Source organism: Phoca vitulina, unplaced genomic scaffold (genome assembly GCF_004348235.1).
Source record: "Phoca vitulina isolate PV1807 unplaced genomic scaffold, GSC_HSeal_1.0 scaffold26, whole genome shotgun sequence".
In the NCBI taxonomy this organism is placed as follows: domain Eukaryota; kingdom Metazoa; phylum Chordata; class Mammalia; order Carnivora; family Phocidae; genus Phoca; species Phoca vitulina.
This window is the reverse complement of record NW_022589729.1, coordinates 20,894,004-20,921,305: the sequence shown is the minus strand read 5'-3', so window position 1 is coordinate 20,921,305 and position 27,302 is coordinate 20,894,004. Positions and strand designations below refer to the sequence as shown.

General features: G+C 52.6%; 2 protein-coding genes across 7 annotated transcripts in view; one reads left to right on the top strand and one right to left on the bottom strand.

Moving 5' to 3' along the window:
• PPFIA4 (PTPRF interacting protein alpha 4) overlaps positions 1-24,956 on the top strand; it is a 69,669-nt gene extending 44,713 nt beyond the window's left edge. For 4 of the 6 annotated variants that reach the window (XM_032422210.1, XM_032422209.1, XM_032422208.1 and 1 more), the window contains 2 exons: positions 1,230-1,404; positions 1,895-4,245. In XM_032422210.1, coding sequence (XP_032278101.1) covers positions 1,230-1,404; positions 1,895-1,944 — 225 coding nt within the window. In that variant the 3' untranslated portion in view covers positions 1,945-4,245. Of the gene's footprint in view, positions 1-1,229; positions 1,405-1,550; positions 1,659-1,894; positions 4,246-24,800 lie in introns of those variants that run through there. The other 2 variants (XM_032422207.1, XM_032422205.1) reach the window with 2 other exon arrangements.
• Positions 9,453-11,494, bottom strand: MYOG (myogenin). The gene is made up of 3 exons (XM_032422211.1): positions 11,024-11,494; positions 10,174-10,255; positions 9,453-9,574 (listed from the first exon to the last, which is right to left on the bottom strand). Exons 1-3 carry the CDS (start codon positions 11,492-11,494, stop codon positions 9,453-9,455), a joined length of 675 nt encoding a protein of 224 aa, XP_032278102.1.
• Positions 24,957-27,302: the final 2,346 nt, after the last annotated feature.

Sequence of the window (27,302 nt, the reverse complement as noted above, 5' to 3'; positions counted from 1 at the left end):
TGATGAGGAAAGTTCCTGATGAACTCACAGATGGGATGCCTGCATAGGAAGCCAGCTGCCATCCATTCATTTAACAAATATTTACTGAGTGCGTACAATTTTCCCAGGCACTACCTTTGGGGCTGGGGATACACTGGTTGGAACAAAAAAGATCATGGTCTCTGTCCTGTGGAGCACAGAATTTGAAAGTGAGAGGGAGAGAGTTGAGGGAGTGGAGGGAGAAGGAGAGGGAGAGCTTAATGAAATAATCTCATAAGTACATGAAAAAATGATACTAGGGTGGGTGCTGGGACAGAGGCACATGGTGCCAAGAAGCGATAGGAGCGTTTGGCCTCCGCAGGGCACAAGCAGCAAACCCCAAGGGCTTGGGGCTGGGAGGGGTTGTTGAGGCAAGAACTGGTGGGTTAGTGTCCCTTGTTCCTCTGGCAGCTCTCTGCCTGCACCAGTTCTGAGAACACAGGGGTTGGCTTGGGGGTGGGGGAGATTAGACATGGCTGCCAAGCAGGGTGGAAGTGGGCTCCTCAGGGTGGGCTGGGGAAGCCTGTGCAGAGGGGCGTCCTGTAGGGTTATGGCTCTGGGTGCCCTTTGGCAGAGAGAGGCCTTTGGAGGAGCCTGCCTCTGATCGGCCAGCCACCTGACCCATCACTGTCACTAGGTGCTCTCACTCGATCCCATTAGGGATAGGCAGCCTGAGAAAGAGATAAGGCAGATGATGTCCTTCCTATTTTACAGAAACGGAAGCTCAGAGAGGTCCCTTAACTTGCCCAGGGACACGGAGCTAGTAAAATGGCAGCCGGGTCTCCCGACTCCTGGCCGGGTGCACTTCCAGCGCACCGGGCCGAAGCCAGAGTGAAGGCAGGAGGCGTGGGGGGCGGGGGGGCTGGCCGCTGCCCACTTCCCATGGCATGAGGCTGAGGGTGGGGGGATACTTGAAAGGCCAGTGGGCCTCCGCAGGCCGGGTTGAGATGACGGGGCTGGGCAGGGCAACAGTTCCAGGATGCTGCAGGATGGTGACAGGTCGGACCAGCGGGGACGCCACCCCACCTGGAGGCGGGGAGTCTCGGAGCCTGCAGGGGCCCCTGGGAGTCGTCTCCTTAAGCCCGAAAGGGGAGGTGACCCTCCCCCCCCAGCCCCCCGCCCTCGGGCGGGCCGGGAGCGGCACCCCTGGAAGCGGCCGCGAGGGCCCTTCGCGCGGGCAGGGAGTGAGGGCCTCCGCGTGTCGCGTGCAGGGCGAGGACAAGGTGTTCCGGCGCGCGCCGTCCTGGAGGAAGCGCTTCCGGCCGCGGGAGCCGCACGGCGGCCTGCTCGGCGCCTCGGCGGAGACGCTCCCGGCCGCCTTCCGCGTGGCCAGCCTGGGGCCGCTGCAGCCCCCGCCCGCGCCGCCCAAGAAGATCACGCCGGAGGGTGAGTGACGGGCCGCCGGAGGGGCCTGCGGGCGCCGCTGCACTAACGCTGCCGCCGGGCCGGCGGGCGGGCCGGCGGGGCGGGCCCCCGGAGCGCGCGCACTAACCGCCGCCCTGTGTTCTCCCGCGGCCGCCGACTCCTCCCAGCCGGGACGGCGGGGGCGCCGAGACTGGAGCCCTCCACGGTTCGGACCTACTCCTGCTGACCCCCCCCCTCCCGCCCCGGCCCTCGCGGGGGTGTGCCCGTGGTGCGGGGTAAGTGGGCGGGGCCCGGGCCGCACGCCCCCGCCCCCCCCGCCGCACGCCCCCCCCCCTCCCGCCGCTGCTCGCGCGCGCTGCCCCCCGCCCGGCCTGCCCCCCTCTGCTTCCGCCGCTGCCGGGGCGCCTGGCGCTTGCAAGCTTGCGCTCACGCCTCTGCACCCCCTGGCCCCCCGGGACGACTCCCCGCTCACGGCGCAATGCCTCTCTCTCTCCCTCTCTCTCTCTCTCAGCTCGCTCCCACTATCTCTACGGACACATGCTCTCCGCCTTTCGGGACTAGCCACGGCCCCCTGGGCCAGCGTCCTCCGGCTGGGTTTCACAGGCTCAGCTGGCCCTGGCCCCTCCTGCTCGTTCCCCGTCCTCTCACGGCTCCTAGTCTCGTCGGTGACTTTCCAGTTGCCCTGGATCTCAGAATATACTCGTCCACCCCCTCGGCATCCCACTACCCTGAGTCCTACCGTGTGTCCTTTGTAAGTCTCTTGTGGCTGTGGCTGGGTGTCCAAGTTGTCCGTGCTTGGGATTCTGCAGAAGGGACAGGACAGCAGTAGCCCAGGGCCGGGTGTGACTTCACCCTCCTTCTTCTGGACCTGGCCTGGTCTGGACTGCGACCTGCACCAGAGACCGGGACATGTGCCAAGGGCTGGGGATGGCCCTTCCAAGAAAATGGCACTTCAGACTCTGCCTTGCTCAGGCTCTTGGGCCTTCCGGTCCCTGTGCACATCCCAGCTGTCTGACATCTGGTTTCGGCACTCCCAGCGTCACCCCTTTCCCACCTCATCTCCACAAGGGCAGCTCCTGTGTCCAGGACCTCTTTGGGGGCTGGGAGGCGCTGCAGAAGGCCCCGTTCTCTCTCAGGATGGTGAGGCTGGGGGAGGAGGAAGGCTAAGGTGGTGATTCCAGGCCCTTGCTTAAGATGAATCCCAAACGTGATTTGGGGGAAAATCTGAGAAAAATGGCCCCCTGAGCTTTGAGCCAAGGTTAAGGATGGGGAAACTCTCAACCCTCCCGCCCAGGGAGAGGTGCAGGCCGGCCAGCTAGACGGAGAGCCAATGGCCTGTGTTAGTGTGAAGCTCCAAAGGCAGGGGGAATGCGTCCTGTCCTGCCCCAGCCATAAGGTGTACGGGAGAGCTGCTGTTGGGGCAGGGCTGGGGGCTTGTGTGGGGTCTTGGCTCTGGGGCAGAAGAGAACTACCCAGGCACTGACCACTCTGCTCCCAGTATTCCTTCCCTGCTGTCCTCCTCTGCCCTACCTCTTTAGTAATCCAGCCCCTAAGAATATACACGATGGGTGGATTGAAGATACATTGACCTCCAAATCAGATTTGGGAAAAGGTAGTGTGAGGCTCTCTTCCCCTGATCTCTTGGGAAGAAAATAAAGCTTCCCCTTCCGTGAGTCTTATCCCAGGTCCAGGAAATCCAATGTTGGTGAAGGCCATCACTCTCCTGCTTGCCCTTAAATCTCCCACTCCTTGTTCAGGGCTCTTTTGGTGTGCAGGGACTGCCTCCTCCAGAAATTCCGGAGACAGCCCCCCCCCCCCCCCAGCCTCCATCATTTTAATTGCTTTCCTCAGCTGCTTGGTGGCAACCGGGACTTAGGGATAGAGGTCCCGGTTTTGTCGGAATGTCATTCCCAAGAAACCCCTCCTCCTTAGCCACTTCCTCATCCTGCCAAAATGCCTGGAAGTGTTGGGACCCAAGTTCAGGGTGAGGTGATGGACCCCAGTGAGAGGAGAGGAAGAGTATCTGGAGCAGGTTTCCTGGAGAAGCGCCGGGGCCGAGCCTTCCTACCGGTGGCTGAGCAGCTGGTTTGCAACCTGATCGACTTGCGTTCTGGGCAGGGGCTCGGCTAGCAGGTGGGATAGTGGGTCAGAGCACCCTGGCCAGAAGGAGTGATGGAGCGATGCCAGGGCTTGGAGGTGCCAGGGCTTGGAGCCTTCTGCTGTTTTTCAGTAGAGAAGAGGTCCACCCGTGGTGGGGCCGAGGGGGCTCCCCAGGTGTGGGCACGGCAGTCAGCTGCTCTGATTCTCCCTCATTGTTCCTGGCCCTCGCTGCCCAGCAGGCTGCTGCGAACGGAGCTGGAGGCGTTCTTGAGCAGCAAATGAGTTGGATGGAGAGAAAAGGCCCCTATCCCTGGGTAATGGATATTAGGATTATGGAGAAACCCCAGTTTCCTAAGATTGGTGGAGTTGGGGACCACCAGGCCCTCTGTCTGCATCCGGGCACTTTTGATGGACTGGCCAAGTGGGAGATTCAGCCCCAGCTTCTCCTCCACAACTTCACCCCGTCATGGTTGGCCATGTACCTGGGTCTATTCAGGGCATCCTGGGGAGTATTGCAGGGAGGTGACGGACAAGAGAATTCGTGATACAGTGATGGAAGGCTGTTATCCTGGTGTCTCCCTTGCCTCACAGTCAGTGTAGTTTTGGAGAGTCGCCAGTGCCCCGAACCCCCCTCACCAGCCTCCTGTATCTTGTCGGTTCCCTTCTCAGTACTGTACCGGCTCAGTGCATCAGGAATGGGTGTGCGGGTGTGGATGAGTGTGAGTGTGGGTGTGTACGTATCAATAAACAGCCTGGTTTTAAGACAACCTACACATGGCTCTGGTCTTTTTTTTTTTTTAAACTTAGAGCTCAGCTGACCTGTCCAGCTTCCTCCACAGTCCTCTGGGAAGTAAACATCCGAGTTTTAAAGACATAAAGTCCGGAACCTTCTGTTTACTTACCTAACTATGGGATTGCTAGAAAGGCTGATGTTTAGGTTGCTTGTGCCAAGGGAATTAGGAAAAGGAGTGAGGAGCCCTGATGCTGGGCTTGATTTCTTCCTCTTCTTCCTCTCTACTCACCTGGTCCAGCTCCGCCCTCCTCCTGGCCTTTCACAAGGCTCCCAGGGCCACTGCCCCTCCACGGCCCCTGCTCAGATCACCCCTCGGCTCACGCTGCAGCAGCCCCCTCTGCCTGTCGATCAGAGGCCCACCCCCTCCATGTAGCATGACGGGCTGCCTGTGACTTGGCTCTGACGCCCCCTCACTCACCAGTCTGAGTCCACCAAACTCAGAAACGTCGGTCCCTCAGCCCCATTACCAGAAGGCAACACGAGTGCCTCTCGCCTTCCCTTTGAAGCAACGAACCTTCCAGACCCACTTGGAGCATCACCTGGGAGGCATGACCAGGCCCTCCCCAGCCGAATTAGATAAGCAACGACCCTTTGCTCCCTGGCACTCTGCACCCCACCATGCTAGGCAGCCTTTCTCCTCGTCCGTTCCCACAGGGGGCTGTGAGGAAGGCCCTTGGGTCTGTCTTATTGATCTTCGGGTCCCTAGATGGACACACTCGAGTGAATAAATGAATCAACCTTATCTCAGAGGGTTTTTAGGAGGATTATTATTAAAGTAAAATTTATTGGGAACTATTATGTGCCAGATACCGTTTAAGCATGCTCAATGTATTAGCTCATTTAATCCTCACAGCCCTGAGATGTGTTATCTTGGCTGTTTTGCAGAACAGGAAATTGTAAGGCTCAGACCACACAGCTGGTGAGAGACAGATGTAGGTTCCCAAGCTAAGTCTTCTGACTGCAGTGCTTGTCCTTTTACTACAATATGTATGTTAGAACTTCTGACCCAACGCCAGGACTGCCTACCAAATGTTACTTGCTTCTCTCTCTCTCTCTCTTTTATTTGCTTCTGTTTTAAGTGAGCTCAAGCCTCTGCCCCTTGGCCCCCCCTGCCCCAGCTCCCTTTCCCAAACCCACACTCATGTGGCACTTGGCTTCTGTGGACTACGTTTCTTCTGCTCACCTAAATTGTGGATTCCTTGAGAGCAGCATAATACACCAAATCCTTTCCAGGGCTACCACTGTCCCAAACACTGATGGCACAGGGTGGCAGGGTCCATGGGCACAGGTGACAGGATGGGAGCAAGACAAGGCAACCTGTGACCCAGGAAGGGCACACAAAGGAGGGAAGGTGCTGGCCTAGTGCCTGCAAGCCTCTGGGGGTCCCTTCCCACCCACTCCACGGAGGTAGAATTGACCAGCCGTGGTGACCAGCTAGCTACAGGATGAGATCTGAAAGAATCCAGAAAAACTTTTTTTTTGGATTGAAAACTGTTTCCCAGTGTTGCCATCCACTGGGATGGGGAATGTGGAAGGAGCGAGCGTACGTGGAAATGTGAGTTTAGTTATAGACGTGCTGAACTTGAGATGAGACCCCAACATCATGTTTCTGTCAGCGTTTGTAGAAAAGAAAGAAGATTCTAGATTTCTTTTCTAGAGCACTTTCCTTTGCCTCCCTTAGGAATGTTCCAGGCAGAGTGAGAGGCAGAGTCTGTGTCTGGTGGTTGCCTGTGGCTGGGAGGAGAGGCACAGCCAGAATTGCCATGGGGTGGAGATTTGGGGTTCCCACCCAGGCCTGGCCTATGGGTCCTTAGCCAAGACTCCAGCCGAACCTGGAACCTTCAGTCCTTCTTGAGCTTTGGTGCACCACCGGGCACCTCAGCTCCAGCCTGGAGCCCAGAAGCCAGGAAGTCAGACAAGTCCAAGGGATGTGACATGTTGGTGATAGGGTTCTATCCATGCAACAGATGCCTGATTTGAGGGGGCTCCTCTCCTCTCACCTTCCATTGTCCCCCCTCCACCTCCCTCTCCAGGTGTTCCTACCAGCTACTATACCGGCAGCACTGAAATCGTTTTCCAGCTGACCAGATAGATGACCTTGAGAAGTTGGATACCTAAGCAACCAATGGTACTTGAAGCAACAAATAGTACTGGAAGCATTCTGCAGTTCACGCTAATTAGCTAAACACTCTAAGAAGTTCCTATTTACACACTGACAACTGGGATGCCAATTCCCAGTAATTCTTATCTTTACGTTCTAGAGGATGTAAAGTCCATTATTAGGTAACATTTGATTAACCCGGTTTGATTTATTGCAGGTACTTCCACTGGCGACTGGATTTAAGCTAATTTCCCTAAAGAACTACCACTCATTATTCATTAATTGGAGTCTTATCTGTAATTTAATTGTGAAGGCTAAGCATTTATTTTAGGAAAGGCTCAGTGCTTTGATGACAGTCGTTTATTCTGTGCAAATAATGGGTGAGGTTGGGCTTCCATTTGGCAAAGTTTGCTGTTCACACCTTTGAGATCCCAGCAGCTTGTCGCTCTGGTGGGAAGCTTAAGGACTTAAAGACCAAAGAAAAAATAGGTAGACAATGGCCACCCCTGACAATGATCAGGAACAGTTGACCCTGATGGCCATTACTGAGGACTGTTCATTCTAACCAGGTTAGGAATATGAACCTCAGTTTCCAATTGACGTGATGAGTGAAGAAGAATAAACTTAGAAAATATGTCAGCCACTCCAGAGCCTATCAGCTGTGTAGTAGAGACGAGTACGCTTGTCCTTTACTGCCCCTAGCTCCCCAGTGAGAAGCAGGGCAACTGAAGGTGGTGGGATTGTATCCACCTAGGAGCTTGGGAGGCACCAGGGACAGAGGAAATGAACTTGAGGGGAGCAGACCCCCCCCCTTTGAATGTGTAGTTTAGTGTTTTTAGTGGATAGTAAGGGAGTGAATGTAGACTTGAGAGCCAAGGTGTTGCACCCAGGCTTGTGGGGATCTCCTCATCTCCAAGGGCAGTGAGTCAGGGGGAGCTAAGAGTCATGCAAATGACATAGGTATTCCTCTCCGGCCCTTCCAAGAAGGTGAGACTGTAAACACAGGGACACAGACTCAAGAAGAAAACCCCACAGATAGGGCAGATGAAGCCAGTCTGTGACTCCCAATAGGCCTAACCCTGACTGGTTGTTGGAGACAAATAGGCCCCGGGGCGGGGGGGCTGCTCCCTTCTGCACCCTTACCTTGGTCTGTGAGCCTACTCTGGGGCTTCCTCCTCTCTTCCTTAGGCAGAGTTTCTGGGAGTGGGGAGTTGACAGCCCTCTTCAGGAGCAAGTCTGGAGGGCAGATATGGGAGAGATGGTCCCGCTAAGCCCAGAGCAAGTGCAGAATGGGTCCCAGAGCCTGGAAGGTTAAACTGGGCGAAGTCCCAAACAGGGGCCTGGAAGAATTGGGTGGGGGCTAGAATGTATCACGCTCCGAATCCCCAGACTTCTGTAATGATTCTGAAACTTACAATTTGTAAGAAATCAGACAAATTCAGCCTAAAGCAGTTGGAGTTAATAAAATTTTTAGTAGATGTTCATGGTCCATTCAAATTCTAGCTCCTGCTATCTCCCCAGCTAGTCCTTATGTAATTTATGTCCAGAATCTTCTCAATTTTCCACCCACCTTCTCCCTTCAGCCAGTAGTTGGAAGATACAGCATCCCATGAAGAGAACCCCAGCTTCTCTTCCTTTGATTGTTCTTTGTGAGGCCCTCCCTCTGCCCCCAGCAGAACTGCCTTCATCCTCTGAACTGTGGGCAGGGGGCCAGGATCCCCTTCAGCCTGGAGAGATGGAAGGGTGTGGCGAGGGGGACATGCTGGTTGGCCTGCAGGGAATGGACAGTGTCTGACCTCAATCACGCTGATTTATTCACCTCCCACTTTCCTGCAGGGCCCCTGGTAATGTCACACCAGAGGAGAGGCAGGGATTAGGGAGGGGAAACCCACAAATTCCCACTCTACAACCCCGCCTGCTGGTGGTGGGATGAGTGCTGGCCAGAGAGCATGTTCATTAGTTGGAAGGGACTGGACCTCTTGGGATTTAAGACGGAGCACATAGACTGTTGCAGTGCCCATGAGTAAGGAAGCGTGCCACAGAATGCTGGCCAGGCTTTCCTCTGGATCTCGAGGTGTTTGTGGATCTGGTCTTCACCCAGCCGGTGGACCACACCCAGCTTCCTTCATGGTGGTAAAAAGAGCAGGGCTCCCAGCACCTGGTGACCACCAGCAAGATAGCTGCTCAGCTATCTTTTGGAGCTGCTTTTGGAACCCTACCAGGTCCAGTCCTTAGGAGGCACCTGAGGGAGTTGTCTGCACCACCGAGGGGGAGGGGCAGGAGCGGCGGCCACCCCCTCCCTCCACATCATCACAGACGCTCTTCTAGCACCCAGTCTTTATTCATTTTTTAAAAAAGAAATCCAAATAAGTTAGCAAAAAAAAAAAATTACAAAACAATGTCAAAACCACACAATGCTTAGTTAAGAAAAGAAATCACCCCGAGAGCCCCTGCCCCCCTCCCTGCCTATCCCTGGCAACTTGTGCACAGGAGACCTTGGTCAGATGGCGGCTTTACAAACAACACAAAACATAAAACCACTGGAAGGTTCCCAGGATTCACTGCAAAAGCTTGGCCCCCCAGGGACTTGGGAACAGAGGATTGTTCCTCTCCCTTTCTTCTCCCTCGATTCAGGGCAGGCCCAGCCCAGCCGCTGGCATCGGGAAGAGACAAGAACAGGAGATGTACACAGCCCGTCCTGCTCAGGACACTGTCTTCAGCTCTCAGACTGTTTCTCTTGAGGGGGTGGAATTGGCTGCATTATGAACAAAGGGAAGCTCCTGAGTTTGCCCCCCTGACGGGGCCCACGCGAGGGGCACTCTGGTCCCCTGCTTTATCTCCCTGGAAACAGGATGCTCCTTGCTGTAAGGAGTCAGCTAAATGAGAGCATCCATTCCCTCTCTGGGTGGCGAGTTAACCTTATATGGAGGAGGAAGGGGCTAGTCTGGCATTTGGCAGCCCCAGGGCTGGCTTTCTGGCATCAGGACAGCCTGGCTTAGGAAGCCCGTGCTGCCGAGGTGGTGGCATCTGTGGCCAGTGTGGGGGTCCCACGGACACCCGGCCTGGCAGACGGTCTCAGTTAGGTATGGTTTCATCTGGAAAGGCCACAGAGACATCTTCCACTGTGATGCTGTCCACAATGGAGGTGAGAGAGTGCAGGTTGTGAGCATCCGTAGGGTCAGCTGTGAGCAGGTGATCTGTAAGGAGAAGGGGGGAGGATGTTACCTGGGTGACGAAGGGGGTCTCAAGACCCAGGGCAGGGAGTGAGCTCTTTGGGGCTGGCACAGGTTTTCCCGGACAGATAGGTGAACAAAACTCAAGAATCCTACCCCCCAGCCCATGCCTTTCCCAGTGCCATGCGTGTGTGCACTGAACGCGTGTGCCTCCTCTCCGAACTCCCCTAGTTGGGTTAGAATTTGAAAGCAGCTACTCCGAGGTGGAGCCAGGACGGCATATCCTGGAGACTGGAACTGCCCTTTGCTGGCCCAGTCGCGCTGCACTGACTCAGCAATTCCCAGGGACCCCTGGGGCAGAGACATTCTCCTCTCCGTGGAGAAGGTCAGGCCCCAGGCACGGGCTGGGGAGCTGTAGGAGGCCTAGACTGATCCTTAGCTGGTCAAGGTCTCGAGGAGGCATAGGGCCTTGCGGCCCACCATTTGGGGCCCCGGGTTCAGCAGTTCCCTGGAGAGACCAAAGGAAGAGGGCTGGAGCAGAAGTAAGGTAAAAGGAGACAACTGGGCCTAGAGACAGGCTGATGGGGTTGAGCCAAAGTTCTGAGGGTGAGGGTCTCACTTACCCCCTGTGTTGGGGCCAAACTCCAGTGTGCTGCCCCACTCTGGACTGCAGGAGGCGCTGTGGGAGCTGCATTCACTGGGCACCTGCAAGACAGGGTGAAGGCCCAAGGTCAGAGCACAGGCCATTTTTGGTGGTGTCTCTCTGTCCAGTTCCAATGAGCAAAAGCTCCCATTGTGGGGTTGGAGGGTGGCATGTAAGCTGCAGCCCTCCAGCCCAGGGCACCCCGAGCCTCAGGATCTTCACAATCAGCAACTTTCATGCCCCCGCCTGGCCACAGGAGCCCCTGCTTCCAGGCCTTTCCTGTCCTCCATCCTGGGTGGTGATTCTGTCCTGGCAGGACACCCAGGATAAAGGGGTCCCTGGTTTTCCTGACCCTTGGATAAGGGTGGAGGATAAGGGTGAAGGAAGCAGGTGCAGGCTGGCTGGGGCTCTGGGAGAGACACTGGGTAGGTGTTCTCTCTGCTCAGCCACATACACAGGATGGTGTGGGGTGGGGGCTACAAAGCGGCACTTGGCCACTTTCAGGCCCCATCCCCAGGCGCTGGGATTAATTCTCACTCCCACCCAGGCTGACTCTGGACTTGCTCTTGGATCCCTCCTTCGGTCCTCTGCCACCCCCCTCCACATCTGCTTCTCCCCACTGCCTTTAGCTTGGCCTGAAAGGACAAAGGGACACCGGAGGTCAACTGGACAGCCCAGCTCTGACAAAGGAGGGGGTCCTGTGGCCCCTGTAAGATCCCACCTGCCATCTACTCCAACTCTCTGACCGAGCCCCACACTGGGGTCCCCAGGCCGTCCAGGTGCCTCCTGTGCCCCTCCCCCTGGGGCACCTGGGTGGGACAGCCACTTACCCCTGGCTGGGGCCCGCCCCCGCCTCGGTAGCGGAGGTCCCGCTCTTCCTGGTTGAGGGAGCTGAGCAGGGCCTGCAGGCGCTCGATGTACTGGATGGCGCTGCGCAGGATCTCCACCTTGGGCAGCCGCTGGTTGGGGTTGAGCAGGGTGCTCCTCTTCAGGGCCTCGAAGGCCTCATTCACCTTCTTGAGCCTGCGCTTCTCCCTCAGTGTGGCCGCACGCCGCCGGTCCACTGACACCGACTTCCTCTTACACACCTTGCACGCCCACGGCAGGCACTGGCCCAGGCAGTGCTCGGGGGTCCCCAGCCCCTTGTCCTCGAGGGGCCCTCGGGCCTCGGGGCTCAGGCTGAGCTCAGTCCGCTCGTAGCCTGGCGGCTCGAAGGCCTGGAGGTGGACGGGCAGGTAGTTCTCCCCGTCATAGAAGTGGGGTTCCTGGTAGAAGTAGGGGGATGTCTCATAGAGCTCCATGGGGTCGGAAAAGCCTTGTTCCTGCCACTGGCCCCCAAGCTCCTGCAGCCCCTCACGCCAACTGCTGGGTGCCATTTAAACCCTCCCTGCTGGCATGGAACCAGAGATAAATATAGCCAATGCCGCAGAAACCTGAGCCCCCCCTAAGCTGTTGCTGCACATCAAGACGTTTACAGTGGATTAGATGTGATTCCCTTCCCTCTCCCCCCAGCACCCCCCCCCCAGCCTGCCTGCCCCAGCCTGGGCTGGCTCCTGTGCACGGGGAGGGAGGCCGTCGGTGTAATTTGATTAGTTTTCATTTCTCAGCAGCCCCCGTGGGGCAGGGGAGGTGGGGGAGGACACACATTCTCCTCTCATCTGCTCCTTTCAATTACTCCTAGCCAGGCGGCCTGCCTGCTTTCCCCTTGCTAGTCCCAAAGAAGTGGGGGGGGGGGGAGCCGAGGGGAGGGAAAAAGGAAGGGCAGGGTTCAGGCTGGAAGGGGACTGAAGAAGTCAATGTGTCCATCCCCCTGCCTCCTGACAGCACTTAACCAGCATCCATCCATCAGAAGCATGAGACCACTTCAAATTCAGGGCGTGTTTGGGGGCTCAATGTCCAGGGTGAGAAGGAACCTGGACTTCTGGGTTTCCAAAGCAGCCTGGACATCTTAGGTCTCATAGGTCTCCTGTAACGGGGGAAATTGAGGCAAGAAGAATTTTTTGGTCCTTTTGGCAGGGGTCAGAAGTTTTCCCTTTGACACAGCTGGTCAGGGACAGAGCAAGAATGAGGACTTACAGGCTACCCCTTGCCACCTTCCCTGCAGGAGCAAGGTCAGGATCTATTAAATCCTCTGTCTCCTCCCTTTCTCCCTCTGGATCATTTATCCATCCTTCTGTGTTGCCTCTTCAACTCTGTTTACTGTCCTATCTGGGCACCCAGCTCTTCCTGGCTGCTTACTGTGGGTGGGGTGGGAGGGAGAGAAAGCAGAGCCCTCCAGACTCACTTTGAATCTCGCCTCTCCTTGACCACCTGGTGTGGTGGTTCTGCATCTTCTCGTCTAAGCAATTAGTTTTACACGTAGCATGTAGGTCTCAAATGTCGGTGGGAGGAAGGCCTACTACATCTTCAGGCTTCTCAGTCCATGGTCACCTCTCAGCAGAGGGTTTGGGGTCTGAGAGGACCAATGCTCCCAAGACTGTGGGCTGGCCTGAGAGACCAGCAGTGAACAAGCTCAGCCCTAGGGCTGAAGAGTTACAGGGATGCCCCAGGCAGGGTCTCTGCCCTCAAGGACCTGACCATTAGTAGACCCCAGTGGTCACCTAGTTCCCCCCAACCCATGATGCCTGAATCCCCTTCATGGGTGGCCACTGTCCAGCTGCTGCTGACCTCACAGGGCAGCCCGTTCCACTGATGTGCAGCTCTGGCCACAGGGAGGCCTTCTGGATTTTGGACTGTGATGTGCTCCCCAAAAATCCTTTGGTCCCGTTTTTTCTCTAGGGTCCTGTGGATTAAGTCTAATCCCTCCTCCACTTGACATTTGAGATTGATGTTGTAAGTTCCAACCGGTGGCAATAAGAGGAGGAGGAATGGTGCTGGGGACTCAGAGAGGACTTCTCAGGGGTGGTGAGACCCATATGGAGCTTGAAGGAGCCAGCTTTCTTGCCGCTCATGGTTTATGGTGAGGAGCCGGGAAAGTGCTGGTGTCTGTTTGGGGTAGGGACCAAAGATGAGGAGGGGTCGCAGCTGGGCAATAAAAAAAACCCAAGCATGTTGAGGGAAGCAGTGAGGTCTTCATTGGGTTCTTGGCCTTCCCAGTGTGGCAGCAGGGGGGGCTCTGGTTTCTCAACCCTGCTTTGACCCTGCTTTGACCAGCTGGGCTGAAGAAGAAGTGCTATTTCTAACACACATCCCGCCAAGCAAAGAGAAAAGAAAAACCTTGCCTCGGTTTACACCCTAGTCCTATGAGCCCTGAGGAAAGAAGTGATGTGGAAGTTACTATGGAAACCGAAAAATTGCATCGTTTGGTCCTTTTGGGATACAATCTGTCTTGCCCCTAAACAGGTGTTCACATCCTCTAAAAATGGAAGCAGGAAAGCTGGGCTTGTTCTGATTTCCAGGATCTTACTATCTAGTTGGCGAGCATGGACGCCGAAATGTGAATGTTAAACTGTAATGTAAGAGAGAGCTATTTTAATTCAGCAGGAAACATGGGGGCCGTGATCGATTGCAAATGAGTGGGCTCATCAACCCAGCATTTTGGGAGTTTATAGAAAGTCAAAATCACCAGGGGCGCCTGGGTGGCTCAGTTGGTTAAGCGACTGCCTTCGGCTCAGGTCATGATCCTGGAGTCCCGGGATCGAGTCCCACATCAGGCTCCCTGCTTGGCAGGGAGTCTGCTTCTCCCTCTGACCCTCCTCCCTCTCATGCTCTCTGTCTCTCATTGTCTCTCTCGCAAATAAATAAAATCTTAAAAAAAAAAAAAAAATTTATAAAAAAAAAAGAAAGTCAAAATCACCAAAGTCTGGTCTCCGTGGAAGGCTTGAGGAGGAGGAGAGTGCTGGGCTGGCTCCTGGAGAACAGGTGGGATTTAGATGAGAAGAGAGGAGGGGAAGGTGGCTCTGGGCAGAGGGTTTGCACAGCTCTCGGGCTTCCGGTAAGTAGGCGATTCGACAAGTCTGTAAAGATGGGAGGAGGCCCAGCTGGACATGGGTGGACTCGAAAGCTGAGGCCATAGAAAACCATAGCAGTGATCCAGGAGTGAGGTGCTGAAGGTTCGAGCAACCCACTCAGAGGCGGGAGGATGGATTCCGCCAGGAGAGCGAGTCTGTTTCAGCTGGCAGAGGGCGTGCGTGCGCCTGTGTGCGAGAGGACCATGGTCTTTGTAGTAATGAAAGAGCACCTGGCACATGGAAACACCTGATAAATATCGGTCCCTTTCCTTGCTTTGTCCTCTCCACTCCTGGCCTGTATCCCAGGCTATTGCCCTGGCTGTCACCGCCTCCAGGGGACCAGAAGAGCAGGAGTGGGGGAGGGAGAACCTGGCCCTACCCCAGGTGTGTATCTATTTATTCACTCACTCTTTCAATCAAGAAACATGTGTTTCACACCTTGTGCTGGGTGTTGGGGTCACCGATGTGAATAAGAGGTGGTCTTTCTGCCTGCAGCATAGTCACAGTTGAGTAAGGAAGAGGAGTACACGAAGTTATCTAACGAAGGTAGGCAGTGTTAGCTGGTAAAAAGTGCCATGCTATAATCCAGAGAAAGAATTTACTAACTACGCCCCTTCTTCGGCTGAACCCATTTTCCTAGGGGCCCACTCTGCGTCAGTCCCTGGGGCTGGGGCCGGACCTGGGTGAGAGCGGGAAATAGGCTCAGTACCTACTCTCTGGTGGAGGTGTGAGTTTGACCTTGTGTGTGTGATGTTCGTCTCTAACCAAGGGTGAGGGCAGAGCTGGAAGGTTAGGGTGATCTTCTGTGTCTGGGTTTCAATGAAGCCCTGTCTGTAGATGTGTTTGTGTATGTCTGTCCATGTAAGTGGCCTGAGGACCATGTCAGGGCCTAGCTGTGGGGCACAGACCCTCCTAGGACTGAGAAGATAGAGTGGCCCAGGCATCTCTGACCTCAGAACCCTGATGGGGGGATTGGTCCTCTACCCACCTTGTTCCTCTTTCATAGCTGAGCTGTGGAGCAGCCGCATCTAGGGGCTTGGCCTTCCTCCCCTGCACACTCGTCCACCCCATGCAGGCTGCCCTCTGATGGATGGGAACACATTGGTGCCAAGCACAGAACAGCCTTTGTGCTCGGCCACCAGTGGTGATCCATCAGTTCTAACCTGACAGCAGGGCGTCGGGCCTTAATCCCCACCCCTGCTGGCTTGGGCACACAGGGCCCCCTGCCCCAACTGTAGCCTCCTCCAGCCGTCCTGCTCCTTCCAGAGGAAGCCCTTATCCCTGGCTGGGGCTCCAGGGCCAAGCTGTTTGTGCCCCCACCCTGTCTGTCTCAACTCAATTCTGTCTATTTGCATGCTGTGCTGATCTCATTTGCATGGTAGTAGTTGGGTTTCAGAATGCCCAGAAATCCCCTTCACCTGCCTCTCGGGTCCTTCCTTCCCCCTCTGCTACGCACCCAGCCCTACTCTCTGACTTCCAGTCCCTGCTGACCTGACAGGTGGGCTCACCTGGGCTGCCATGTTGCTTGGCCAACATCAAAGCGAGTTTCCCATTCTGGAGTCTCAAGTGCCTGGCAATAGAGAAGCAAAAAGGAGAAGAGTCTGGAAAGGGTGGGGGCTTCTGGCTTCTCCAAACAGGCCCCACTTTTTGTTTTCTTAGTCTGGGTCTCTGGGTGTTATGGATGAGAATTAGGTGGGGGTTGGTGGCAGGAATGTGTGTACATTTCTAGGACCTAGATGCATGAATGTGGCACACCAATCAGCTTGATTATTTGGGGAGCAGTAACCTCACAGCAGGGTGAGAACCCATCACAGAATCATAGAATGTCAGAGCTAGGAGGTAGCCTAAGGATTAGCTAGTCCACCTTCTTTCTTCTACACACTGGGAAACTGAGGCCCAGAGGCGGGATGTGACTTGCCCAAGGGTGCACAGAGCACCAGTATCAGAAGTGTGAAGGGTTTTGGCTCTTGGACTGCCTGATTTGAGGCCTGGGGGCTGAATCCAGCTGTCTCCTTTCCCTCCCTGAGGCTGACAGGTGAGAAACATGCTTCACGTGAGTACATGCCTTCCAGGTGGGAGACAGTGAGGGAACTGGAGGTGTTCTAGGCTTCGAATGGAGAGTCCAGGAGACGTGGAGAGTTGAAGACAGGAAAACGGGGTGAGAGACACTGGGCTGGGGAGACCGAGGGAAGCCTGGGGGTTTGAGACAGGAGGAGAGGTCTAGAGGCAGATGGGAGCCCCAACTGAGAGGTGAGGAGCAGGGGGGCCCTAGGCCTCCGGAGGCCACACATTGTTTCCATTGAGGACTGAGCATCAGATAACCACTGGGAAATCCGTCCCTGCCTGGAATCTGGAGCTCAGAGCCAGGCTCATTCATCAAGAATCTCTGGCCTTGGGGTGGGGGAAGGTATGGGCCTGGAGGCGGAAGGGAATGGGTCCGCAGGGAGTGGGGGTCATGGGGGTGGTGATTGTTGGACACAAAGCACAGAGCTAGGTTTAAAAATAACCAGACCAGGTTTCAGCAGAGTGTGTGACCGTGTGAACCTGAGGGCCTTTGGAAAAATGGGTGAGGATTTCTTATGAGTATTCCATGTTCCTATGTGAGCTGGGCCTTCAGCTCTGGATTAAGACAAAGACTGTGAGGAAGTTAAGGGCAAGTGGAAGAAGAAACCCTGCATAAGGGTCAGGGCACAATGCTGTCATTTCTCCTCTCTGGTTCCCAGTTTCCCCATTTGTAAATCAAGATGCTGATCTGAATGATCCAAATGATCCTTTGAGAGGTTAACATTCTTTTTCTGACTCAGCATGTGGGTCTGGAGGAAGTGCTCATAGGGTCAGAGTAGGACTGTTTGGAGAGTTGTTTGAACTGGGCCTGGCCCTAGAGAATGGACTTGTAGGATCAGAGAGGGTAGGTTTCCTTGGATTTTTTGTCCTTTTCCCATCTCCACTTCTGCTCCCATACTCAGTCTCACTGAAAAGCAACCAGATGGTTCTCTGGACTCATTTCAGTCTCCCTAGAACTGGCTGGCATATATTTGTCATACTTGCCCTCAGACTTAGCCCCCCACCTAGCCCCCTTCCTTTCTAGTAACCCCCCCCCCCCCCCCCGCTTCTGCCTTCTCTGTGGATTCAGAAGCCTTCTGCCCTCCCTGTGGGTTCAGAAGCTGCCCCACCCCCTTCCACTCCATGGACAGCTTCTATTTCTGCCTCTTTGACAAGTTGTGACATATTTGGGAGCAGCTGCTGCCTGGGTGGAGATGCCTTTGCTTTTCTCCTGGCTCTGTCTTCTCCTCCCCAATACCTCTCCCAACAGCCACCCCTTCCCAGAATGTGCTGGCAGACCCTCCCTGCATTCCCCTCTGTGGAACTCAGACATCCAGCTTTTTCTCCGTTTCTACAGGAGTGGCCCAGGCTCTAGACTGATACAAAGGGAGCCTTCTGCGATAGAAAGTCAGGTGGCTGGGTGTGGGGGATAAGATCTCTTCTGCCAAGCCCCAATCTGTGTGGTTTGAAGCCCAAGTCGCTCTGGGCTTTATTTTTCTATCTTTAAGATGTGGGTGATGAATAATGTCTTCCCTGGCAACAGCAGGTAGTTTTGCCACCTGTTAACTGTAGGAACTTGGGAACTCTCCCTGTGCTATTAATCCCTTTACTCTTGTCTTCTCTAAAGATTTTATTTCAATGTGACCCACAGAGAAAAATCAGTCAATTGAAATGGATTCAGAAATGATAGGGAAGATAGAGGGGCACCTGGGTGGCTCAGTCAGTGGAGTGTCTGACTCTTGATTTTGGCTCAGGTCATGATCTCAGAGTCGTGGGATGGAGCCCTCGCGTTGGGCTCCTCGCTCAGCGGGGAGTCTGCTTGAAGATTCTCTCCCTCTGCCCCTCCCCCTGTGTGCATATGTGTGCTCTCTCTCTCTCAAATAAGTAAATCGATCTTTTACTGCATTAAATGTAAATAGTACAACTGGATAAAAAGCAATATCCAACTACAGGCTGTCTACAAGAAATTAACTTAACATGTAAAGACAGATAGGTTGAGAGTAAAATGATGGAAAAACACATACCATGCAAACACTAATCAAGAAGTATTGGGGTGCCTGGTTTTCTCAGTCGGTGGATCGTGTGACTCTTGATCTCGGGGTTGTGAGTTTGAGCCCCATGTTAAGGTGTAAAGATTACTTAAAATAAAAAATCTTAAAAAAAAGAAAAAGAAGTGTGGAGTGGCTGTATTTGTATCCAGAAAAAGTAGATTTCAGAACAAGAAATATTACCAGGGATAAAGAGAGACAGTACATGATAAAGGGGTCAGTTCATCAATAAGACATATTAATTTTTGAATGTCTGTGCACCTAATAATAGACCTTCAAAATAGATGAAGCAAAAAACGATAAAACTACAAAGGAAAACTAGATAAATCCAAAATTTTAGTTAGAAATTTCATTTTTGAAAAATTTTTATTTTTTAAGTACGCCCCATGCCCAGCGTGGAGCCCAACATGGGGCTCAAACTTACAGCCCTGAGATGAAGACCTGAGCCGAAATCAAGAGTTGGATGGTTAACTGACTGAACCACCCAAGCACCCTCGTTAGAGATTTCAAAGATCCTTTTTCAGTAATTCACAGAACAAGTAGGTAAAATTAATATGGAAATAGAAGACTTCACTCATTCCATTGATTTGCTAACTGATGTTTGTAACAAGTGGCACATGGAACACTGACCAAGGTAGATCATATGCTGGGCCACTGAAAGTCTCAGTAGATTTAAAAATACCATAGTAAAGAGCATGTGCTCTGACCGTAATTGAATTAAATTGGAAGCCAGTAACAGAAATTTCTAGGAAATCCCCCCAGATATTTGGAAATTAAACTTTTAAATAACCCATGGATCATTACTTACTGATCCCTTTCTGTCATGCCCTGTGCTAAGTGCTAGGTAAACTGTGTCTCACTTAATCCTCACAATAATCCCCACAAAATAATTACTATTATCACCATTTTGCAGATGAGGATCCGGAGCCCAGAGAGGGTGGGCAGCTGGTAAATTATAAAGCCAGGACCAGAAACTCAGATCCGTCTCATGCCAAAGCCCAGCTCACAATCAGTTATGTTGTTCAACAGTCAACTCGTTAGAGCATTTGAGATGGATACCCCAAATAGCACTGTGCTGGGAGAGCCCTGTTGGGCCTGGGGTGGGGGTGCGTGGCTGTGCTGTTCACAGGTTGCTTGCCTCCTCTCAGCTCCCCATCCCCGGTCTCACCCCCAGGCTTGGTGCTCAAGAACCTTCCGTGTGGAAAGTTTCACATTGCATGTTCCCTTGTGCTCTTGCCCACCCAAATTCGGCTCCCCTGCCCCCAGCCAGCTCTCTCCATGGCAACCTCACTGGCCTTTTGCAGGTGCTCCACCCAAACTCTTTCCAAGTGCTCCTGGTCTTCCTCTTCCAGGGGTCCTACTTCTACTGCCCCCCTCCTGGTGCCCCCTTCCTGGCGCCCCCATCCTGGCTCCCCCATCCTGATCTCAGTGGGCCTGCTCTCTGCTTCAGGCCTTTCTGGAACTTTATCCCCGGGCACTCAGTTCCAAGCAAGACCTGAGACACTATGCTCCTCGGACAGCCTTCTCAGACCAGACCCACTGTCGCCAGTCGCCTGGAATCCACGGTGATCAGAGTATCCCCAGACCGTCCAGCACTGCTCAGTGGCTTGCTTTTTCTTGGTCTTTTACTTAGGAGACCTTGAACCAGACTGCCTGGCTTGTAATCCTGGCATTGTCACTTTTGAGCTTTGTGACCTTATATAAGTGACTTGACCTCTCTGTGCCTCTACTTTGGAATTCTTTTAATAAGGATAAAAATAGGACCTGTCTCATGGAATTGTTGTATAGATTAAATGGGTTCATATTTATAAAGTGCTTGGCACTTAGTGTCTACTCAGTTAATTTAGGTCTGTTATTATTACTGAGCCTGCCTTCGGTCCTTGTCTCCTCCATCAGACTGGGAGCTCCCTGAGAGCAGCAGTAGTGTTTTTTTCTATCACTCTATCATCCTGGGAGCCCTCTGGGGAGAGGGGCTGCATCTTCCCTAATGAGCCGGGGGCTCCCCGAGGGCACAAAATGTGTCTCTACCATTAGACAGGGACTGTGTCTGTGTCCTCAGGCTCTGAATGTCCCTCTTTGCTTGCCCCTCTGTTCTCAGGACAAGGATGTGAATGTGGCAGGCCCAGGGGAGTCCCCAGGAGGTGAGGATGTTGCAGGGAGGGGCCCTGTTGAGGGAGCCACATAGACAGATTCCTACCCAGGGCAGGGTGGCCCCCAGAGAGAGTTGGGCGGCTCTTGGAATGACGTCACAAGGCAGCCTCCAAGGGTTACTTCTGTCCTCAGGAAGGGACCAGCCAGGAATTGTCCCAAAACCTTCTGTCCATGTCCACCACTGAGGTCATCAGCCCTCGGCACAACCTTATTCCTTTCTCTCCATTGGAAGACGGGAGATGCGGCTGGCACGGGGTAAAGAACAGCCCGAGATGCCATTGTATCCTGCTCTGCTGCTTGCTAGTTGTGTGACCTTTTATTCATTTACTATCTTGGAGACTTATTTTCACAGACAAAATGCTAATTAGAAAACCTGTTTCTCCGGGCATATCATATACTCAGTAAATGTTTGTTGAATGAATGAATGAGTGTTTGTTTCCTTTCTTTTGGGGGCAAGGGTTAGGGAGTGGTGCAACCAGCCAGGCTTCTGGTAAGTTGAATTCTAGCATCTGCGGGCTGAACAGGTCATTGAGATGACATTTAGTCCATTCCCAGCCTTTAATCCATCCCAGGCACACACTTATATAAGCTCCCAAAATGGAACCCTTGGTAATGCATTCCCATGCTTTGGCCATGAGAAAATCCCTTCTAACATCACTTCACCCCCTCCCTACCCCACCCTTAAGGGCACATCATAGGCGTGTCTTGTCATGGACTCTTTTCTGTAGCTGGGATGAGGAATGTGGTGTACCTCCCTGAGTTGAGAGTCAGGACATCTGTATTCTACTCCTAGCTCTGCAGCTAACTCCTATGTGGCCTTGAGAAATGGAAGCTAGTATTTGCTGAGTCTCTACTGTGCGCTGGACACAGTGCTAAGTGGTCTATGTACGTTACCTCCCTCATTTCTCACAAGTATGTGGAGTGAAGACAGAGTCCCTGTTTTACTAAGGGGAACCTGAGGCTCAGAGAGGTTAAGGAACCTGCATCAAATCACACAGCTTATAAATGAGGAGTTCCTGTCTCTGACTCCATAGTTTCTTTCCATGGTGCTAGGCTGACTTCTCTAGGGGCCTCCGTGTCCTGATCTGTAAAACAAGGGGATTGGATTCAGTGTTCCGGAAGGTCCCTCCCAGCTTTGGCATTTTGTCACCCCCTGCTCAAGACCTCTGGAAGGTTCTTAGGAAATTGGTACTTAGCTTCCTGGCTTGGCTTCCCTGCCCTTCCCCGACCTTCTCTTTTGTTTGTCTGTCCCTGGGCCCTCCTCACAATCCTCTTCAGTAAGTTGGTGTGAGACAAGAAACCAAATGTTTCCCTGTAGTTGGGGCAGATCCATCTGCTGCGTTCCCCGAATAGCGGGCTGTGGGAACACTGCGTTCTGCCCTCCGGCCCTAGTGCCTGGAGTGTTTTCCCTGAGCAATACTGCCTGTTTGCATTCCCCTCTCTGTGGGGGCTTGGGCCAGCCCAAGGCAGGACCCATTTGCTTTTCTGCGACTGAAAGCAGATGGCCTCCTGGTGGTAGGGGTGGGGTTGGGTGGACTTGCTTCCCAGGCCCAGGGATTTTTCCTCTGTAGGCTGTTTTCATTCCTAAAGTGCCAAGCCTTGCACCCTCAGACCACTGATGGAGTTCACTAACTCGCATGCTCCATGCCCTCACTCCATCTTGGCTCCCCTGCAGTGGACATAGAGCCCTGACTTCGGATTTTTAGCCATGGCTTCTCTCAGCCTATGGTTTGCTTTTCTGCATTTATAGATAGGCAAGTTGAGGCCTTGGGAGGTGGGTCAGGAGCTCGGGCTGGGACAGGAACTCATGCACCCACCCTTCCCCAACTGGGCTGGACTCCCCACCCCTGTCTTTCAATAGGGCTGCTTTCCCAACACTGTGTCTGGCTTCCCAAGTCTCCAGTTGCCTATTTCTCATCTTTCTTGGCTGGAACCAGATTTTTGAAAGAGACTGTTTCCTTTGTTGGCTAATGAGCTCTCACACTTCCTGGTCCAGGGGTGAGGAGCAATGTTTTCTTAGAATCCCAAACCCAGAGGCAGCTGCCTTCTCCATCTCATGTTGCCTGGTTGGCATTGGCTGGTCAGGGGAAGCACCCTGGGTCCAGAGCAGGATTGACTCAGGGGGACAATGTGACTGTCATTCCTAGGTCATCATCAACAACTACCTCACCATTTAGGACTTTCCTGTTTACCAGGCACTGTGATAAATGCTTTATACACACAAACTATTTGGTCCCTACAATAATTCTATGAAGTAAGTATTATTACGTCAATTTTCAGACTGGGAGTCATGGTTAAGAAATTTGTTAACGGGGGTGCCTGGGTGGCTCAGTCATTAAGCGTCTGCTTTTGGCTCAGGTCATGATCCCAGGGTCCTGGGATCGAGCCCCACATCGGGCTCCCTCCTCTGCGGGAAGCCTGCTTCTCCCTCTCCCACTCCTCCTGCTTGTGTTCCCTCTCTCGCTGTGTCTCTCTCTGTCAAATAAATAAATAAAATCTTAAAAAAAAAAAAAGAAATTGTTAACAGTACTAATAGAAGGTGGAGGCAAGAATAGAACCCAACCTGGCAAACTCCAAAGTTGGTGGACGGTCTCCTCCATGAATGTCTCCTATCTCAGGCTCCAGCCTTAGGCGACCTTGGTGAGCAACTCTTCTTTACAGTGGGTAAACAGTAGGTATTCAGCAAGTGCATGGGTAGATGTTCACTACATACTTACTGATTAGCTGAGCTAAACAGCTAAACAGTGGAGTCCTCGTCATCAAAGCAAGTCCCTTCTTTGGCACAGAATGAGAGTCCGGGTCATTTTTCCTTCTCTGGGCTGACCTGAATGTCATTCTCTGTGAACTGGGGTGAATTCCTGGCTCTTTGGGTGCTGGTGGTGCCCACTGGGAAAAGTGAAAATGTCATGCAGAGGGGCATAGAACTGTAGACAGGTTGAGGCAGGAGGCTGGACACCTCGACCTTCCGAAGGGCTGTTGCAGCAACGGTGAACTGCATCGAGCTGCCTGGGGATTTGCTTATTCTGAGACAGACAGCCTCGCTCCTAGAGTCATGAATATAGGAACATTCCGTCTACCTGTTGGCGGGCACGCCTGGCCCCAGTGCCTGTAGCCCTGGGAGTGGGTGTTGGCATGATCAGTGATGCTCATTGTGCCTTATTCCCTGCCATGTGGAGCTGATGGAGACAAGCCTCCTGACTTGTCTTCCTTTTGCTTTGCTCTTGCTGGCTGTCCTTGCCAGGGCTGGTTCTTGGCTGGGGGGGTGGGTAGCCAAAAACTTGACTTCTGACCTCTGACAACCCCAAGCCTCCCCCTCCCCCACACTTGCTAACTCCAGTGAAACCAGAGCTGCATAGATGATCAGAGCTGGGAAGAATCTTAGACCAACTGTCTCGTTTTAAAGAGGAAAAACTGAGAGGTAGAGAGGAGGAAGTGACTTGCCTAAGGTGACAGATGGTAGAGTGGGGTAAGCCATATTGGACTTTAGCAGCCTGCCTGCCTTGTCTTTGAGAGCCAGGAAATAGTCATTTAATATACATGTAATGTCGTCTATGTATGATCACACTGCCTCCCGCTGAGTGATCACCTGGGTGTACACACACACCACGCACGCATGCGTGTACACACACGTTGTCCAGAGCCTCCCTTCGGTACTGCCAGCTCACTGTCCCCGTCTACCCCATCAAAGTTCCTGGGCCAGATTTCTGCCCCTTGGGATCTTGCCCCTTTAGGTGGCTACGGGCTGATGTGACAGTGGAAGATATCTAGACCCTTGACCTCTCCTCCTTCCCACACAAGCCGGGGCACCAGGCAGAGAGCTTCATCGCTTAGAGTAATGAGGCCTTCGGTTGGTTACTTACCCTCACCAACCCTCAGCTTTCTCATTCGGAAAATGGGCATAATAATACACTTAGCTTGGCGCCTGGCGCCCAGTCGGCTAATAATGTGTTAGTTCCCATGTATTATTATTAGTGGGACCATTATTCCTGAAAGCAGTTCTCTGGGGGATTTCTCACCTAGCTGAGAGATGGGGCTGGGGTTCCAGAAACTTTCCATGATGGGTTCCCCTCCCCCGCCCCACCAAACACACACACACACACACACACACACACACACACACACAAGACTAGCATTCTAGGAGTCCTTAGGGAGGTTTCAGTCCCTACCCTGGCCCCATTCATTGTCAAACAAGCCCGTGGCATTTCACGGATCTCAGCTCTGCCTGTTGCGAGTTATAAATAACCCCTGGCCATCTGTTCTATGAAACCCCAATACTGAGCCCAAAAGCAGAAGCTTCCTAGATCCCTGTCTCCATCCTTACCCATCTTCTTCTGTTTCTGGCAGGACTTTTATTTTCTCTGCTTTAGAATTTAAAGCTCTTCCCAAGCCTGTGTGTGAATTCTCCATCATTGCAGATGTCGAGGAACTCTCTGGGGAATGGTTCTTTTGGAAGGAAATGCCCATTTAAAGAATCGCCCATGGCCGGGCAGGGTCAGCGGCTACACGGCGGCTGGAAGGTGCACAGAAAACCTGCCGGGCCTATGAGGCAGATGCCCCCCTACAGCAGAGGGGCTCAGAAGCAGTGGCTCTTGGAGTCCCCAGAGCTAAGCAAACCCTCAACCTTGTGGGGGTGATGAGGTGAGAATCCCTGGGCCCTTCCTTTGTTCTCATTCCTGCCCCCTAAAAACACATAGGAGTCCTGTGTGCCCCGGCCCCTCTCAACCTGCAATAATTAGCTAGGTATAATAAATATTAGCTAAATATAACAACTGGCTAATCTGGGTGGCTATATGCTATGGACTGACTGTTTTTGTCCCACCCCCACCCCTCCAAATTCAGATGTTGAAGCCCTAACACCTCGTGTGATGGTATTTGGAGATGGAGTCTTAGGGTCGGAAGAGGTCATGGGGGTGGGGCCCTCATAATGGGATTAGTGCCCTTTTAAGTAGAGACAGCAGAGAGCTTGCCCTCTCTCCATATGTACTCACTGAGGAAAGGCCATGGGAGCAGAGCCAGAAGGAGGCTGTCTGCCAGCCAGGAAGGAGGCCCTCACCAGAACCTGACCATGCTGGCACCCTGACCTTGGACTCCCAGCCTCCAGAACACTGAGAAAATAAATTTCTGTTGTTTGAGCCACTCTGTCTGTGGTATTTTATCATGGCAGCCTGAGCTGACTGACACACTATATAAACATATTGGTCAGGACACTTCCTTTTCTCAGGAAGAGCATTTCAACAGAGCCTTCCTGGAGACAGCATCAGTGACTGTGGTCTGCTTCTTAGCTGAGACCTGGGCGAGCGGCAGCCATGTTTCTTCCACCACAAGCCAATTGATCAGAAATCCATATGGATGTGAGATACAGAAAGTGTTAAATGTATCACATTTTACTAAATAGAAAGTAATATTTATAAGTTACAATGTATAACAATAAAAATTCAACAAACACTCACAGTCTGGCTGTTTGAAGGAACAGCCCATGGCAGTATTGCCTTTGAATGCCTCCCTAATCTTACCCATTCCCTCCTTGAGCTGAGGTAACCCTCATCATTAATTCTGTGCTTACAATTTCCTTGCTTTTCTAGGGCGCCTGGGTGGCTCAGTCGGTGAAGCGTCTGCCTTCGGCTCAGGTCATGATACCAGGGTCCTGGGATCGAGCCCCACGTCGGGCTCCCTGCTCAGCGGGAAGCCTGTTTCTCCCTCTCCCACTCCCCCCTGCTTGTGTTCCCTCTCTCGCTGTCTCTCTCTCTCTGTCAAGTAAATAAACAAAATCTTAAAAAAAATTTTCCTTGCTTTTCTTTACAGTTTTATCACATTTCTATCCCAAAATGAGACATGGCTTGATTTCATATGTTTTTGAATATTTTATCATTGGAATCAAAGTACACATCTTCTCTTGAGACTGGCTTCTTTCGTCGGTGTTGTCTTGTGTTGCTATTCACTTTTTCTTTCATTATAGTGCAGGATTCCATTGCGTGAATATACCACAACTTATTTCTCAATTCTATTGCTGATGGAAAGGATGGATTTTTTTTTTTTCCCAGTTTGGGAGTTCTGGGAGCTACACTGCAACAGATGTTCTTCTCCACAGAAGAGCTGCTCTAGGGTGTATACAAAGCGGTGGAATTGAATTGTTGCCTCACAGAGTAAATACGTCTTAACTTTGTTAGATAACGTAAAACCTGTTTTCTAAGGTGACTGCACCAATTTACACTTCCACTAATAGTGATATCGTCAAACTTAAAAATTTTGTTTGTTTATTGGGAGGGATTAAAATGGTATCTCTTGGAGTGCCTGTGTGGCTCAGTCTGTTAACCGTCTGCCTTCTGCTCAGGTCATGATCCTAGGGTCCCGGGATTGGCCCCGCTCAGCAGAGTCTGCTTATCCCTCTCCCTCTGCCCCTCCATCCACCCCCACCCCGTTTGTGCTCTCTCTCTCTCTCAAATAAATAAATAAAATCTTTAAAAATAAAATAAAGTGGCATCTCTTGTGGTTAAAATTTGCATATCCCTGATGACTAGTAAAGTTGAATATTTTTTCAGATATTTATCAGCCATTCATATTTCTTCATTTGTGAAATTCCTGTTTAAGTACTTTGCCCATTTTTCTATTAGATTGTTTATCATTTTCTTATTGATTGTAGGAGTTCCTCATATTCTTTCTTTCTTTCTTTCTTTTTTAAAGTGGGCCCCATGCCCATCACAGAGCCCAGCGTGGGGCTTGAACTCACAACCCTGAGATCGAGACATGAGCTGAATTCAAGAGTCAGACACTGAACTGACTGAGCCACGCAGGCGCCCCTCATATTCTTGATAGTAGTCATTTGTCAGAGAGAAGTATGACAGATATCCTCTCTCACTCTGGTTTCCTTTTTCACTCTTAAGCTGTCTTTTTGCTTCTTTTCCTTTAGAGTTAAGGAT